At 33.8% G+C, this 19145-nt stretch overlaps 1 protein-coding gene across 1 annotated transcript in view; it reads right to left on the reverse strand.

The window, feature by feature from the left end:
• The window catches only part of LOC149808394 (kinetochore-associated protein 1-like), a 221977-nt gene that overhangs the window by 161799 nt on the left and 41033 nt on the right, over positions 1-19145 (reverse strand). Inside the window, exons 12-16 of the mRNA XM_089976616.1 lie at positions 17067-17104; positions 10167-10229; positions 4178-4253; positions 1494-1619; positions 70-159 (exon numbers count right to left, since the gene is read on the reverse strand). Coding sequence (XP_089832742.1) covers positions 70-159; positions 1494-1619; positions 4178-4253; positions 10167-10229; positions 17067-17104 — 393 coding nt within the window. The remainder of the gene's footprint in view (positions 1-69; positions 160-1493; positions 1620-4177; positions 4254-10166; positions 10230-17066; positions 17105-19145) is intronic.

Genomic DNA, 19145 nt, shown 5'->3' on the forward strand with positions numbered 1-19145 from the left:
GGTACTTGATTTTCACTTCAAGAGTAGAAAAGAAGATAATCTTTCGTTCAGATTACTTAGTTGACATACCCTTTTCTTGCAATAGTCCAACAACTGCCTTGTAGCTTCATATGTAGGCAAAGATACCCTCATACAGGTGTCTGCAATGAACAGGTCGTCCTATGGGGTAGAAAATTTTATCCGATAAAAGAACTGACATAAAAATATTCCACAATATACTTTTTATGTCCCTCAAAGTGAGGAGATCTCACAGTTATTCAGTCCTGTTGATCCCTCTTAAAAAAGTTTCTAATCCCGCCCCCTCACCCCCCGTAAAACAAGCTCTTTGTAATGCAAGCCCATATATACTTAGAGCAATGCAAGACCCATGCACAACTAATCTGATCCATTTAATCTGTGATACACCCCTCATTAACTTTCACAGTCAGTCAAACAGGAAGGCATTAATTGCATTTTAATCATTAATATAAAAAGTCAATCAGTATTCAGTGTGACTCTCTATGTAAACTAAGTCCTATAATTAAAACTTACCTGGATGGCAATCAAGGGACCATACCATTAATATAAAAAGTCAATCAGTTTTCCATGTGACTCTCTATGTAAACTAAGTCCTATAATTAAAACTTACCTGGATGGCAATCAAGGGACCATACCATTAATATAAAAAGTCAATCAGTTTTCCATGTGACTCTCTATGTAAACTAAGTCCTATAATTAAAACTTACCTGGATGGCAAATCAAGGGACCATACCATTAACATAAAAAGTCAATCAGTTTTCCATGTGACTCTCTATGTAAACTAAGTCCTATAATTAAAACTTACCTGGATGGCAAATCAAGGGACCATACCATTAATATAAAAAGTCAATCAGTTTTCCATGTGACTCTCTCTATGTAAACTAAGTCCTATAATTAAAACTTACCTGGATGGCAAATCAAGGGACCATACCATTAATATAAAAAGTCAATCAGTTTTCCATGTGACTCTCTCTATGTAAACTAAGTCCTATAATTAAAACTTACCTGGATGGCAATCAAGGGACCATACCATTAATATAAAAAGTCAATCAGTTTTCCATGTGACTCTCTATGTAAACTAAGTCCTATAATTAAAACTTACCTGGATGGCAAATCAAGGGACCATACCATTAATATAAAAAGTCAATCAGTTTTCCATGTGACTCTCTATGTAAACTAAGTCCTATAACTAAATCTTAACTTGATGGCAATCAAGGGACCATATCATTAATATAAAAGGTCAAATCAGTTTTCCATGTGGCTTTCTCCATATAAATAAAGTCCTTTAATTAAATCTTACCTGATGGCAATCAAGGGACTGTATCATTAATATAAAAGGTCAAGTCAGTTTTCCATGTGACTCCATGTATATAATGACCTTTAATTAAATTAAAAATGCTCGTCATCCTTTGATCTCATTTCTAGATTTTAAACACATGATGAAACAAATTTTAGTCATTCTGATTGCTGCCTACCTCCACTGTGTCCAGACAGGTCCAGAACTGATTGGTCATTTCCTTCACCTGGTCCTTTGTGTACTTGTGGACATTCCAGTGGGACAGCTGGTCAATTAAGTGAATCATCTTCCTCTGCCTCACCAACTGAAAAAGGGGAGATAACCAGACATACCTAAATACAATCAAACCCATTTATCTGGACCTTGGCTATCTTGAGAACCCATGTATGTCAAGCATTTTGGTCCAGTCCCCAAAAGTCCTTTCTTGTTATACTAATTTCTCCCCTGCTTATCTTGACCCATTAGTAGATAACCCTGTTATGTCGGACAGAAGTTTCAGTCTGAAGTAACAAGTAGACCTGCTAAATTTAACAAAATTCAACTTTTAATGTCCACCTAAGAGAAATTTTTCAAGAAATGTTCTCACATTTCCACTACCAGCAAGGATGGAAAAAATACAAGACCAAATTTTACTGGTACAAATGCTAATCAACCAACCTCATGAATACATGGCTTATCACTTGAATAGATTGGAGAAATTATGTTGTAATCTGTACTTTAGAGTAATGAAAATGAATGTATGCATTTCTGACCTTTACAGGAGCTGCGTTCAAAATGGACATTATCACACATCAACACCACGACAATATATTAGTTTGTTCCACACATCATTGCAAATTTGATCTTATCTGTAACTCATACAACTATCAGGTCAACGATATCAAATGTAGCTAAAAGTACAGTATTTGCTGGCTTATAAGACAATACTTTTTGACCAGAAAATCTTAGCTTTATCTTATACTCCAAATCGACTTATACATAAATTTTGTCATCCAAATCACTTTATTGTATTTTCATATGGAAAATAATCCTCCAAGAGTACCAAAAAAAATGTGTAAAAATATTTCATTTTGGGGAGATCATGTTTGAAAAACTATAGGATCCCACAATGAGTATTTAAAACAATTACATGATCATCAGTATTAAAAATTAACATAGATCATATGTAACTGCACTAAAACAGCATGCACCAGTAATATACTTTGTTTGTAATATACGTTGTTTAAATTTGATTAAATATATGTGCCTTAGAATTGACAAGTTAGAAGATAAATAACCATGACAAAGACATATTCCATCACAATTTTCTTATTGCACCTAATGATCAAATAAAATGTATGCACCATTGAGAAAGAAAGAGAGACAGAGAGAGAGACATACAGACAGACAGATGTCTTCACGATTATAAATCAGTAGTGTTCACTTACCTGATGACTGATCTTACTCATGTACAAGTGCAGTACTACATTCCATTGTCAGTTAATACCACTAGGTAAGCAAAGCCTTCTAGTTTTTGTTGCCACTTCCATTATTAAAATAATCACATGGCTTTGTAGTGATATTTACACACTAATTAAATATGCTATGGCAGTATTCAGTCATTCCAAGCTAACATCTGTTTGAGGTCAAGATTCGTCAGACCAGATCAGATTAGCAAGGGTATCAATAGGGAAATGAGGTTACCAATAGGAATTATGAATACCATACCATATAATGCAAGGAAATGCCAGGTGGTTACTCATGTAAATTTCTCAGCCAGTGACATTTTTTAAATTGCTGATAGAACTGACAGCAATCGAACATACATCTACCATGAACAAAGATCAAAAACAATTGCTGCCTAAGTACAACAAGAGTACATGCACTTTAACCAAAATCTTATTTGTTGGGACTGGAAAGGTTATACTTGCAGAGAAAATTAGACAGCAATGCAAAATAGTCATTCTTAGGATTCAACCTAATGGAGTCTATATATAACTATTGTGAATGTTTAAACTATGAAAGAATATGGTATGTATTTTCATAGTTTACATTTATTGTTTCATTTATTAATGTTTTTTCTCTTTGACAAAAGCTTCAGCAACACAGGGGCAGTAAGGTACAAAAACAAAAACCACAAAGAGCTGAACTCTCTCTCTCTCATATCAAACAATATTTTGATCATGAGATGCAAGAAGAAAAATGCAATGCAATACAAATGCGTCCTTCTCTCTCTATCTCCCCCCCCCCAAAAACACCAAAAAGACGTGGAAAAAGCATTTTAGTATTAACGATGCAATTGACCTGTTGCTGGTAACCTGAAATAGCATACAGTGATACTTTTAATATTTATGAAACAGGAAGTTATTATAATTTAATTCTACGGTTTTATCCTCTCTGTAATAATACATTTTTGGTTCAGTGTCATTATATGTAGCCAAACGTACATAATACATTTAAAATACTTTGTGTGAAACAAATTAGGTACTTTAAGTTACTTTAAATGATCCTGACTGGAAAGGTTACTGAGTTACAGATAGGATAAAATTTATGATGCTGTGTGGAACGAACTGAAAAACCCTATCTGAGTCAAAGTAGCTTTAGAGAAAATGAAAATAGCAAATGTTAATGGACAGGCACAACTGACATTTCAGGAAACTAATTTCCTGAGTAATTCTAAATTTTAAACTTTTCAAAAACAGCAAAAACCACATTCCCTGTTATGAATTAACTAAACCAGAAAGAAATTACTTATAATTACAGATGATTAAAAGTACTAAAATATAAGAGAAAGGAACAGGTCTATATTTAGTTATAATTTTATAGCAAGAGACTTGTATCCATCTGGAACCCCTCGTATTTTAGCAGACTGATTGAGCTCACCTCAATGTCTAGCTGGTACATTTTGGCAAAAGCTTCAGCTTCCTCAAACTTGTTCTTGTATAAAATGCGAGACAATCTGCAATAAGAGAGGTCTGAGGTGTGAGGCTGAATTCTCTACAACTAGTAATCTATTTATATCTAATATCGACTGAATATAATGTCTCTGAGAAAGAAATCCTTACCAAAGCTACATATGCATCCCTAGTCTAGTTTAAATATACTAAGTGAAGGAAATCATGATCAAGTTACATATGCATCCCTAGTACAATTTGAATATACTATGTGAAGGATATCATGAGCAAGTTACATATGCATCCCTAGTACAATTTGAATATGCTATGTGAAGGAATCATGACCAAGTTACATATGCATCCCTAGTTCAATCTGAATATACTATGTGAAGGAAATCATGAGCAAGTTACACATGCATCCCTAGTACAGTGTGATTGCGATTTATGCATGGGTTATGTTTTGAAGTGTGCGCATAATTTGAGATTCGTGTAAATTGAGATAATTTTCTCTGTATAAATTCAGTATGTTAAAATTAGGGGATGCTTCTGCAAAGTAGATTAAAATTAAAAAAATAATAAAAGTTTTCATAAAAAGAATAGGGAAACAAACTTAAAACATAGGATACATAAAAACATAAAATCATGAATTTTAATCAATAGAACAGATGTGTAATTAAAAAACAAAAGCTGCATTCAACACTAGTGTTTATAAAGTGACCTTGCCAACATCCTTTCCATCCTGTCAATTATTTTGGGGCGGGTATAGCAATTTTTCTGGTTCGAAAGGGAGGTTCCAGCTTTCACACATGCTTTTATTTTTTCATCACTGTCACGTATTGTTCTACATGCACTTTCACTAAGGTTCAAAGCATGCTTTATCATGGCGGTACTCTGACCAGCTTCATACCTTTTCACTACTTCAAGTTTAACCTCTAAAGAAATAGCCTTCCTTGGTCTCTTCAGACTATCACTTGGTCGTCATTTAGATGTCATCACTAATAACGTTCCAAAATTGTAACAAACAATTTGTATATGTATCTACCGACACAGCACTGAGACCAAAATAAACAGAATGGTGGGGGTGTAACAGCTGGGCATTGTGGGTAATGTTTGCCTGTGATGGTGGCACAATCTATATGTATGAGAAAGTTCTCTCAATAGTACTTTCACATTTTTCCCCATCTCGCGTTATTTCGAATTCACATAAATTGAGATCACGTAAATCGCGATCACACTGTACAATTTGAAAACACTATGTGAAGGATATCATGAGCAAGTTACATATGCATCCCTAGTACAATTTGAATATACTAAGTGAAGGAAATCATGAGCAAGTTACATATGCATCCCTAGTACAATCTGAATATACTAAGTGAAGGAAATCATGACCAAGTTACATATGCATCCCTAGTACAATATGAATATACTAAGTGAAGGAAATCATGAGTAAGTTACATATGCATCCCTAGTACAATTTGAATATATTATGTGAAGGAAATCATGAGCAAGTTACATATGCATCCCTAGTACAATATGAATATACTAAGTGAAGGAAATCATGAGCAAGTTACATATGCATCCCTAGTACAGTTTGAATATACTATGTGAAGGAAATCATGAGCAAGTTACATATGCATCCCTAGTACAATTTAAATATACTAAGTGAAGGAAATCATGAGCAAGTTACATATGCATCCCTAGTACAATATGAATATACTATGTGAAGGAAATCAAGACCAAGTTACATATGCATCCCTAGTACAATTTGAATATACTAAGTGAAGGAAATCATGAGCAAGTTACATATGCATCCCTAGTACAATATGAATATACTAAGTGAAGGAAATCATGACCAAGTTACATATGCATCCCTAGTACAATCTGAATATACTATAGGAAGGATATCATGAGCAAGTTACATATGCATCCCTAGTACAATTTAAATATACTAAGTGAAGGAAATCATGAGCAAGTTACATATGCATCCCTAGTACAATCTGAATATACTATAGGAAGGATATCATGTGCAAGTTACATATGCATCCCTAGTACAATATGAATATACTATAGGAAGGAAATCATGACCAAGTTACATATGCATCCCTAGTACAATCTGAATATACTAAGTGAAGGAAATCATGAGCAAGTTACATATGCATCCCTAGTACAGTCTGAATATACTATGTGAAGGAAATCATGAGCAAGTTACATATGCATCCCTAGTACAATATGAATATACTAAGTGAAGGAAATCATGAGCAAGTTACATATGCATCCCTAGTACAATTTAAATATACTAAGTGAAGGAAAACATGACCAAGTTACATATGCATCCCTAGTACAATATGAATATACTATGTGAAGGAAATCAAGACCAAGTTACATATGCATCCCTAGTACAATTTGAATATACTATAGGAAGGATATCATGAGCAAGTTACATATGCATCCCTAGTACAATTTAAATATACTAAGTGAAGGAAATCATGAGCAAGTTACATATGCATCCCTAGTACAATCTGAATATACTATAGGAAGGATATCATGTGCAAGTTACATATGCATCCCTAGTACAATCTGAATATACTATAGGAAGGAAATCATGACCAAGTTACATATGCATCTCTAGTACAATTTGAATATACTATGTGAAGGAAATCATGAGCAAGTTACATATGCATCTCTAGTACAATCTGAATATACTATGTGAAGGAAATCATGAGCAAGTTACATATGCATCCCTAGTACAATCTGAAAATACTATGTGAAGGAATCATGACGAAGTTACATATGCATCCATAGTAAAATCTGAACATACTGTGTGAAGGAAATCAAGACCAAGTTACATCTGCATCCCTAGTACAATCTGAATATACTATGTGAAGGAATCATGACCAGGTTACATATGCATCCCTAGTACAATCTGAATATACTGTGTGAAGGAAATCAAGACCAAGTTACATATGCATCCCTAGTACAATTTGAATATACTATAGGAAGGATATCATGAGCAAGTTACATATGCATCCCTAGTACAATTTAAATATACTAAGTGAAGGAAATCATGAGCAAGTTACATATGCATCCCTAGTACAATCTGAATATACTATGTGAAGGAAATCAAGACCAAGTTACATATTCATCACTAGTACAATCTGAATATACTATGTGAAGGAATCATGATGAAGTTACATATGCATCCCTAGTACAATCTGAATATACTATGTGAAGGAAATCAAGACCAAGTTACATATGCATCTCTAGTACAATTTGAATATACTATGTGAAGGAAATCAAGACCAAGTTACCTATGCATCCCTAGTACAATTTGAATATACTGTGAAGGAAATCATGAGCAAGTTACATATGCATCCCTAGTACAATTTGAATATACTATGTGAAGGAAATCATGACCAAGTTACATATGCATCCCTAGTACAATTTGAATATACTGTGAAGGAAATCATGAACAAGTTACATATGCATCCCTAGTACAATCTGAATATACTATGTAAAGGAAATCGTGACCAAGTTACATATGCATCCCTGGAGCAATATGAATATAATATTTCTGCCAAAGAAATCCTTACCAAGGTTAAATATGCATCCTAGGCCAATGTAAATATACTGAATATGTGAAGGAAATCATGACCAAGTTGCATATGCATCCCTAGTCCAATTTGAGAATAGTGGTTATACAAAAATCATGTTGATGGTCTAATCAGCACCATTTTCAATTAGGACTAACAAGATATCATGAGTGTTTTAGTGAAAATCCCATGTCTTTCTGATCATGTGTTCAGAAAATGCAGTTATAAAAAGAGATAACATGGTAGCCATAACTGAGATCTGATTTGGACTATTCATAATTAAAACCAACTACATCTCATAAGAAGACTTTTAGTGACAAGACTTTCAAGATGCCGAATGTGGCTGTCAAATTTGGAGATCTGAGCAGCACCATTTTCATTAAGGACCAACTATATATCTGAAGAGGTCTTTTAATGAAACCCATATGTCTATATTATCATCTATTTAGAAAAGCAGCAATCACATTTCCAAGATAGCTGCCATGTTGGAGGTCCAATTGGCAACATTTTCAGTAAAGATCAACTACATATCATAAGAGTCATTTAAGTGAAAACCTCTGGTTTGTAAAGTAAAGCACTGGATAGTCTTCTTTCAAGACATTTTAAGGAATTTTCAAGGAATTCCAAAAGTTTTTGACAAGGATTGTGTTTTATAGACACAAACTGTTTCTGCACATCTTAGTGTTAACTATAGATGCTGTGTGCCATCTGATCCACAAAACATTATCCCATTTTATAATTTTTCATTGCATTTGGGCAATTTATAAATAACAAATCTGATTTATTATTTTCAGTTTTAATGTTTTGATCTCCCTCAGAAAAATTCACTGATATTGTTGGCACAGTTCATGGAGTTTTCTTATCAAGCATAAAACCAAATATTTTGAATTCAAGAGTTTTCAAACAAACTCCTCAAATCTGTGGATTTTTAATGGCTGAACACACCATAAAAACCCTGAAAAAACAACCAACCATTCAGGAGACAGCCAAAAGCTGGTCACCATAGTGGCAATACTGGATGTCAGATTGGTACCATTTTCATCTGTGATCGACCAGACATGATAAGATTAAGTCAGTATGACCATCAACTTGAGAGAAGAAGTGATAAGATTTTCAAGGTGATGATGGCTATACTGGATGTCAGATAAGCACCATCTCCATTTCAGACCAACCAGACACCATAACTCTTTCTGTATAACCATATACTGATCTGACCGTCCATACTGGAGGAATTTTGCAATAACAAGATTTTCAAGATAGCTAAAATTTTCATTTAGAACCAATTAGACCTTAGAATTAAGGTGTGTGTGTGTAGATATGTATGCTACTCATCTCAGTAGTATAATGAAACTTACAATAATGGTCATACAACAGATGACAGGGAATCATACAGGCTCTTCTGGTCTATGATTGCCAGAGCTAGGCACTGTCTTGACCTATGCACAGTACAACAGTAACCGTCATTTGGTTTCAACTTGAATTTTGCCCCTGTACCATCTTGACAATAATATTCATCATGGTGGAAGTAGTTTTTGATATTTGGTAGCTTGGCTGAGGACAAACAAACTTAAAGACCTAATAATGTTTCCTACCTTAAATATTCTCAGCATGTTATTTAATGTTTTCTAATTTCATGGTGTTTGTTTTTGTAATCATATCATTATATGTTTTTTATCTTATAGGTGTTGTCTAATGTTGTAAAGCGCTAAGAGCTTCTAAAGATTAGGTGCTATACAAAGTCCTCATTATTATTATTATTATTATTATGTAGCGGTGTTTAAAAAATGGCATCAGAATCTCTTATGATCAAAGCACAAGTTCCTTTGGAGTATATACATCACATGCCTTCAAAGTGAGGAGCTAATCCTTCATTGCAAGTAATTAAAGAATTACCTATCATCAGATGTAATAAATTGGGGTCTTTTTTTCTCCTAGATTTCTGGGCAGCATTGAATTACCATAAAGTGTTTTATACCTGACTCTCCAGAACAACCTTTGGGCCCTAGTCACCCTTTAGGATGGTCCCTCCACATAGAAAATTAGATATTTAAAAAAAATGGCCACAAACTGAATGTCAAGCCTGCATTAGAACTTATGATCTATTATTGTTGTTCACATGAAGTATTCACATACCAGGTAACATGAAGATGTCGTCAAATGTTCTTAAAAAATTGACTGCATAAATAACACTGAGGTGTGGACAGATGGATTGATCGAGGACAGACATGTACATAGCTTCCAAATTGATCACTACATTGTGACTTATCCAAGACAGGCTGGACAAAACTCTGTGACAACAATTGATACTAACAGATGTTTAATAAATATTTAAAAATGCTTACACCTGAAAAGGAAATAATTTAAATTAAGAAATTAAATGTGTTTTACCTTGTGGATGGATCTGATTCTGTTAGGCATCGAAAGCGAACCTGGGTTATGGACTTTGAGTTACTGAAAAAGAAAAAAAAAATTATCATAAAGGAAAGAATTTTAAACAAAAGACATCAAAGATTAAATATGCTTTATTCTTAAATGTGTAACAGGCTCAAAGAGAATTTTTTTAAATGATTGTAACAGTACATTTTCTCATGAAAATTACTTATAACTGAAAAGCACAGTGGATAAAAATGTGGAATATTCAACTGAAATTTTCAAAAGAGCAAATAAAAGATATTTACAGACCTAATTTATTTTCCCACACGATCCTTACCTTTATGAGAGTTTTTAAAGAAAGTTCATGTAGTGTAGGTGAATATTTATTTCCCTTTCTAGTCCAACAGATGTAAAAGTCTATTGGCTCTTATGTTTTTATACCAAACATAACATAAATGCTTTTCCACCAACCCTAACATAAATGCTTTTTGAATTTCATGTTAAAGATACTGTCAAAATATATACTGATGATGTCAAGTTACCTAAAATGTTGAATTAAAAATGACCACTTTGTAGTATTGAAGCTTAGTTACTAAATCTTGAGATGGAACATGTTTTCAAAAAACATTTCTGAAACGTTCTTTTTATTGCAAGCTGGAGAGAAGTAGTTTAAGTCTTGCCTAAAAGGAATTAGAAATTTCAGTCTGTTAGTAATTATATCAATTAGTTCATATCCAAGCAGACATGTTTATTTTGTGTAAGTGTGAGTGTCTGGATTCTTCATGTAGCTTTAATAAATTTAGTCATATCACTACAATGTTTGCAGTATAACAGTTTATAGCGATGTCTAGAACTTGGGCATCATGCCATGGACATTCCTCTTAAAATAAGTGTGTGTGTGTGTGTGTGTTTGTGTGTGTGTGTGTGTGTGTGATTTGGATTTTTAACATAGCTTTAACAATCTGAGTCATATTGCTACAATGTCTTCAATGTGGCAGTTTATATTAGTGTGTAGCACTGGGATATCATGTTCCTCCACGTCGCATTATCCTGACACCAGGCCAACCAGTCTTAATACTAACATCTTAATGCAAAATGCCAAGTATGGCAGCTGCTAGTACCATTTTTATAAGTCTTTGGTAGGACTAGGTGGGGTTCAAAAACCAAAATTTCCCAAAGTACAATCAAATAATTCAGCCACTTGTCTGTACTTTCTATAACAACACTGACAGCTAGTTTGATATTAGCAGCTCTGAAGAAATTTGCAAGATATGCATTTGGCTCTTTCTAGCACTAATTAATTAGTTCATTCATTATTCCTGTAATTAGGTGACATGCTTCCCACCCAAGACTAGTTTATAGAAACAGTTGCTTATACACAATCACAACTTTTCATGCATACCTTCATGTCTATTCCATGGTTTCATAAATCCAATATTGTTTTTTAATTATCATCAATTCACAGCAATATCAAATTCATGTGATTCACATGTATTGTCATCATTCATCATCATACAGATGCTTGAATGGAGTATAGCATTCAGAAGCATCTCAGTGACAGGGTTTAAGAACAAAAATGAATTCATCAATAACATGCTGCATCTCTGCAGAAAGGATTGCTTATAGAATCAATACAATGAATAGTGGCTCATATACATATACTTCTTATCATATGTAGCTGGTCCAATATGGAAATGGTTTACATCTGTCACCCAGTATGGCCCCTATGGCAGTCATCTTGAAAAAAATCTTGTTTTACTCCTTCAAAAAAAAAAGTCATATCAACATGGGGTTTTCACTGGAACATTTCTTATACTGTCTTTATGGTGCTAATCTGACATCCAATATGGCCATGTTATTGCTTTTCTTAAATGGAAAATCATTTTAAACTTTTCATCATAAGAGTACTGGTGGTAACAAGTTGGTCTGTGATGAAAATGGTACAAATTGATCTTAGTATGGTCCCAAATGTATGGTTATATCAACATGTAGACTTCTTATGATAGTTAGTCCTAAATAAAAATGGTGTAGCTGCCTTGATGGCTGTGTTAAAAATCTTGTTGTTATTACTCCTACTGATTGGATGGGGATATTTATATAGGAGTTTTCACCAGAAGACTTAAAAAAATGAAGTATTCTTTGTCCCAAATAAAAATGGTACCAGTCTGTCTTCCATTATGTCTGCAATAGCAGTTAATTTGCAAATTTGTTATCACTGAAGAGTATTAGAAATGGGTCACCACTCAGTAGTTAAAAGCAAGAAATGGTCTTGTGTTGAATTCCTGGAAAATCTTTTTGCCCAGTTGAGATTCAGTACCTTCAAGGGACTCTTCTTATAATTGCAGTCTAGCAACATGGTTTGTAAACTGGATTGGTGATTTCCTTAAAGCTGAAGCTATTAATGCTCAAGCAAGCAATGTATACATGTTGACCAATCAGTACAGCAGTGTATACATGTTGACCAATCAGTACAGCAGTTTATACATATTGACCAATCAGTACAGCAGTGTATACATGTTGACCAATCAGTACAGCAGTGTATACATGTTGACCAATCAGTACAGCAGTGTATACATGTTGACCAATCAGTACAGCAGTGTATACATGTTGACCAATCAGTACAGCAATGTATACATGTTGACCAATCAGTACAGCAGTGTATACATGTTGACCAATCAGTACAGCAGTTTATACATGTTGACCAATCAGTACAGCAGTGTATACATGTTGACCAATCAGTACAAGTTTAACTCATCATGTTGATATGACCAACCATTCAGGAGGTGTAGCAATAACAAGATTTGATTCGTAAAACTGTAAGTTCTTTTTTCTCATTTTTCACTTGACATTCTAGGGAAATAAATTATTTGTTAAATTTTACAAAACTTGTTGTCTTCACTCTTTTCTGTTACTTTTTGTAAGATCCATGGCTCATAACAAGATGACCATCAATTCAGAAACAGTGCCAACAAGGCTATCAAGACAGCAGGTGTGTCAGCCACATCAGACATCGGCTCAGTACCATTTTCATTCAGGATCAACTAGGCATAATAAGAAGTCTTTATGTGACAATCCCACATGATGACCATCATAAAAAGTCTTTACGTGAAAATCCCACGTTGATAACCATCATAAGAAGTCTTTACGTGACAATCCCACATTGATGACCATCATAAGAAGTCTCTGTTACAATCCCACGTTGATGACCATCATAAGAAGTCTTTATGTGACAATCCCACATGATGACCATCATAAGAAGTCTTTATGTGACAATTCCACATGATGACCATCATAAGAAGTCTTTATGTGACAATCCCACATGATGACCATCATAAGAAGTCTTTACGTGAAAATCCCACATTGATGACCATCATAAGAAGTCTTTACGTGACAATCCCACATGATGACCATCATAAGAAGTCTTTACGTGACAATCCCACATGATGACCATCATAAGAAGTCTTTATGTGACAATCCCACATTGATGACCATCATAAGAAGTCTTTATGTGACATGATGACCATCATAAGAAGTCTTTATGTGACAATCCCACATGATGACCATCATAAGAAGTCTTTACATGACAATCCCACATGATGACCATCATAAGAAGTCTTTATGTGACAATCCCACATGATGACCATCATAAGAAGTCTTTATGTGACAATTCCACATGATGACCATCATAAGAAGTCTTTATGTGACAATCCCACATGATGACCATCATAAGAAGTCTTTACATGACAATCCCACATGATGACCATCATAAGAAGTCTTTATGTGACAATCCCACATGATGACCATCATAAGAAGTCTTTACATGACAATCCCACATTGATGACCATCATAAGAAGTCTTTATGTGACAATCCCACATGATGACCATCATAAGAAGTCTTTACGTGACAATCCCACATGATGACCATCATAATAAGTCTTTATGTGACAATCCCACATGATGACCATCATAAGAAGTCTTTACGTGACAATTCCACATGATGACCATCATAAGCAGTCTTTGTGACAATCCCACATGATGACCATCATAAGAAGTCTTTACATGACAATCCCACATGATGACCATCATAAGAAGTCTTTATGTGACAATCCCACATGATGACCATCATAAGAAGTCTTTACATGACAATCCCACATGACGACCATCATAAGAAGTCTTTACATGACAATCCCACATGATGACCATCATAAGAAGTCTTTACATGACAATCCCACATGATGACCATCATAAGAAATCTTTACATGACAATCCCACATTTTCATTCATTATCAACTTGACCTTATGATAAATATTGTAAAGTTTCAAGGTAATCCTTCAAGTAGTTTAGGAGTAGCAATAACAAACTTGTGCTAATGGATGGATGGATGACAGACAATAAACTACAAACCATTTTGTAAAAATAAGCTAAAAATGAACTGATTCACTGAACTCAATGCTTGTACTAGTACCTGTCTTGACCCTAAACTTAATGGCCTCAGACAGATGGGACAGTACTTATTTTGACCACTGTTTGCCTTCATCAGCATAAGAAATGGTGGAAATGTTTCATTAATCTATATGAAACAACCATAGATTACAGTGTGTGAACTGTTCTATATTGTGGGTGAAACCAAAGTACACAAGGGAAGCTTGAGTGCCACATGTAGTACAAATACTGTAATTTGTTTATTATAGACCCACTTTAATTAAATAATAATTGGCTTTTAAATTGCAATTATTAAATTATATTGAATACAAATGAATTAAGAGAAATTGTGTTCATAGTATTTTTATAACTGAACAGAGCATAAAAACATACTATAACATGACATGAAAGGTTTTTGCATCCTGTTACATCACAATAGACCAGCTGTGAATATGAAGCAACAAACTTATTGGGTTCTTGGGTCATGATATCACTTTATGAAACAACAAACTTATTTGGTCTTGTGTGTTTTATAAGAGCCAATAAATGCTTGACAATGCACAGTAAGTTCAAAATTTACTGGATCATCCCATGCAATGCATTTGCATAGTAAATCATAAGCTGGGTATCTAATAATGAATAATATCTGGGATTTTTCTTCTTTCTATGAACAAGAGTACAGCGAACGGCACATTAAATGCCCATCATACATTCCATAGTCCTCTATGTAGAGAGTTGAAATTGATATGCAGAAATCATTTTCCTTATTCCAGTCAGTGACCCTGACCTTTGACCGCATCAGCCTAATAGGCTTCTTCCTTACCCTGACTGTAAGCCATCCACAAACTTTAGACCAGATCTGTGATGTAGGACCACCATGAAGGTGCAGAAACCATTGTTGCCTTCGTTCAGTCTCTGAGACCATGACCTTTAGACCCAAAAGTCAATAGACTTCTTCTTAACCCCAAATGCAGGCTGTTCACACAAAATATTGGACAAGGTATGTGATGTTCAACTAATGTTATTATGTAGAAACCACTTTTATTCTTTTAGTCAAAATAGACATGACCTGTTGACAGCAAAATCAATAGGGTTCTTTCTTACCCAAGTGCAAGTCATCCACAAAGTCTAATAACCATAGATGCTGGGAAACTGAAAATTATTGTAACGGAAACAAATTTCTTCTTCAGTCAGAGTGACCTTGACTCTTGATCAATAGGATTCTAACTTATCTCAAGTAAGAGCGACAAAGTTTGGTAACAGTATATGGTAAAGAACTAATTTCACTGCAGACCTGCCAACCCTGACGAGTCTGTCTCAGTAAGGCAGTTGATTTTTTTCCATAAGTTTGACCAGTTTTCAGTAAGGTGTAACAAAATATCATAAAGTGCTATTGAAAAGCTGGAAAGCTTAAGTAAAAGTTCAGTATTTGGAACGTGCAGTGACTATAAACATTATGTTCAACTGAAAAGTTTGTAAAATACGCATAGACTTTATTTACCATGAGTACAGTGCACAAATTTCAGTTCCAAACCCTATGCAGCTCAATGGCTTGTTGTTGTCTCTCAACTTGATGTAATTTTTAGAAATTATTTTTCCATTTCACATGACAACAGCAATCATATTTCCTGCCACAAGTCATACTCAGATTGGCACATGATGTCTAATAAACATAATTGTGTCCCTTCCAGCTTTTATTCACAAGAATCTGAATATTCCTTTTTATTTTTCCTGTGTTGATTATTAAAACTCTCAAGAGGTTTATTTTCCCTTTTGTCTTAAACATGCATCACTTGCTGGACACCATTTTAAAAACATTCTATGATCAACAGTTTGATCATGCAGACGCTTCACATGAACAGATGTGTGCAGTTTAAAGTGTCTGATGTACTGCTGTAAAGTTACTTTGGTTCCCTGACCAATTTCACTACTTCTAATACGAAACCCGGGTCCAAAATCAAACACTGATGAACAAATGTTCCAAATCTTTTGGCAATGATCATTTTTTCGTAGTTTTTGCTTTTATGCCTTAAGTCCATATTTTATGGGTAATTTTCACTGTACAGAAGAAGAAAAAAATCTTTCAGTCACAGAGACCTTGACTTTCTAGTCTAAAATAAATAGGGATCTCCTTTACCCAAAGTGCAACCTATCCACAATGCATGGTTACTGCAAATGGTGGGGAACTCAGTTATGGCGCAATAACAATTTTTTTTTCGTTCTGTCAGTAACCTTGATCTTTAGCCTTTGGTCCTGAAATCAAATGTTTTTTTTTCTCCTTGCCTTAACTGCAACCTATCCACAAAGTGTGGTAACTGTAGATGGTTGAAATTTCAAGTTGCTTTGTAGAAATGATATTGGCACCCAACAGACTGACAAATAGAGAATACTGTAACAAAATATGCTTCACCTCATGGCAAGAATATAAAAACAAATATACAAAGCATCAAAGTAAATTAAATGATGTATAGAAAATAATCTTAGTACTTAACCTGTCATCAGAGGCACATTCAGAAACATAGAGGTTATCCTGAAGAAGAAAATAGTTTTTTAACAGTATAAAACAATAAATATTATGTCACTTACGAGGAAGATTTGTAATTGTTGCCAACCTTTACTCTTTTCCAAATAATTCATCATGTAATTTAACTACTGCAAAAGTTGTTCTAATATAAAATCCAAGTAAAACAAGTTTTATATTATATAATATATATATATATATATATATATATATATATATATATATATAAATATATATAATGAACACTGTATTAATTTTAATCACTAAGCCATTTTTAGGATTTTTTTCTTGGTGGTTAAATCTGGTATGGCAAGTTTTATGGTTTTCAGTGTTCACAAACTCTCATCTACATTTAAAAATGCAATTAGTTCCAACTGTAGAGTAAAATACCCAATTCATTAAATTCTAATCCAGCAGTCTGGTGCATGTATATCAGTAATGATAAAATCAAAGAGAAATGCTCAGAATGTGTTTCACATGTATATCAGTAATGCTAAAATCAAAAAGAATTGATCAGAATTTGTTTCACATGTATATCAGTAATGCCAAAATCAAAGAGAAATGCTCAGAATGTGTTTTCCACAAATAAGTGAGCACATAATTCTTTAAATACAACTATATAAACATCATGACCGACTATCTAAGTACTCTGTATGAAATAACAGAAAACAATACTTTATTAATTTTTCTAGCTCTTTTCCATCTTGATTCATTTCATTCTGCTTCAAAAGAATCTATCAATAATATGAGAGAGTAATTACAACAGATGAAGCAGTTGGGCAGTTTTGATTCAGAAAGCTGTCTTTCCCACAGATAATATGACTTGTATTTCCTTTTCTATCAAATAAAACTTAGATTATTACCAAGATTGTGTGAAAATCAGATTTCTTCAAGCGTAAAATACTCAGCAATCTTGATGATTAATTACAATAAAATGTTATTTATAACAGTAGAAACAGCAATCATGATGAATACAGTCAAACCCAGTTATCTCGATTACGTTGGGGGTGTCAAAAAATCCTCAACATAACCGTGTCCAGAGTTATCAGGGTTTAGACTGCAGAACAATGATTCTGAATCGGAATTACCTAAAATGAGGAATTTTATTTCTAAAAACAAATGGTATTTCTAATGCTCAATACAAATAATAATTAATTTATGCCTAGTTGCAGGAAAAAAAGAAGATTCGATGTATTTAAATGAGATTAAATAACAAGTCACACATTTTTACAACATTTAAGTTACTGCAACAATGTCAGTGGTTTAAAAAAATTTGAAATTTCCCAGTGAACAGCCTCTTCCCTTTGGTAGCCTCAGCATGACAATGATTTTCTCAGGTGTCCAAATATAGACCAATTAAAGTACATGTACATTTAGGACTATACCTTTTTTAAAAGTATTTCCTTTTGTTAGAGTTGATTTGTGACAAGCAGCAAAATGTAAATGACCAATATTGTACATGAAAATCAATAATTTCTGTTGATTGTCAGAGGTTCCTTTACACCAGTATATGCAACTTTTTACCAATAAAATTAGCCTCTGTACTGGAAAAAGATGAGACTGTTGGTATTCATGTACTAACAAACTGTAAACATTATTCCATTCATACAGTTAGAAGCCAATTTCATTCATACAGTTGTAGTCCCATATCCCTTCCAACATTGATTAGTGACTGTGAGCATGAACACAGCACCAGAAGGAGAGTTTGCTAATCTCTTTGATGGATTGCAAGACTTTGATATTCAAGACAAAAACAATACAAATGAAAACACTCCTCTTTCTGTTTCATTAATCTTATGAGTCACTTTCTTCTTCATTCCATTTGTGTTGAAGAATATGTAATCATTGCACAGTGATCAACAACTTAAATACAAATACTGGGCACGATGGATTTTTTTTTTTACAATACCATCGGTGCTTTTATTTACTCTTATTCAAAACAAATTAATAACCAAGTGCTGGGGGGATTCAAGCGGAAGGGGGGTGAAGAACCAGCATGGTTTGGAATTTTGTGGGTTTCTATTTATAGATTATTGAGTCACGTGATCTA

Source organism: Sinohyriopsis cumingii, chromosome 1 (assembly GCF_028554795.1).
Source record: "Sinohyriopsis cumingii isolate HCF-2022 chromosome 1, ASM2855479v2, whole genome shotgun sequence".
Lineage (NCBI taxonomy): Eukaryota > Metazoa > Mollusca > Bivalvia > Unionida > Unionidae > Sinohyriopsis > Sinohyriopsis cumingii.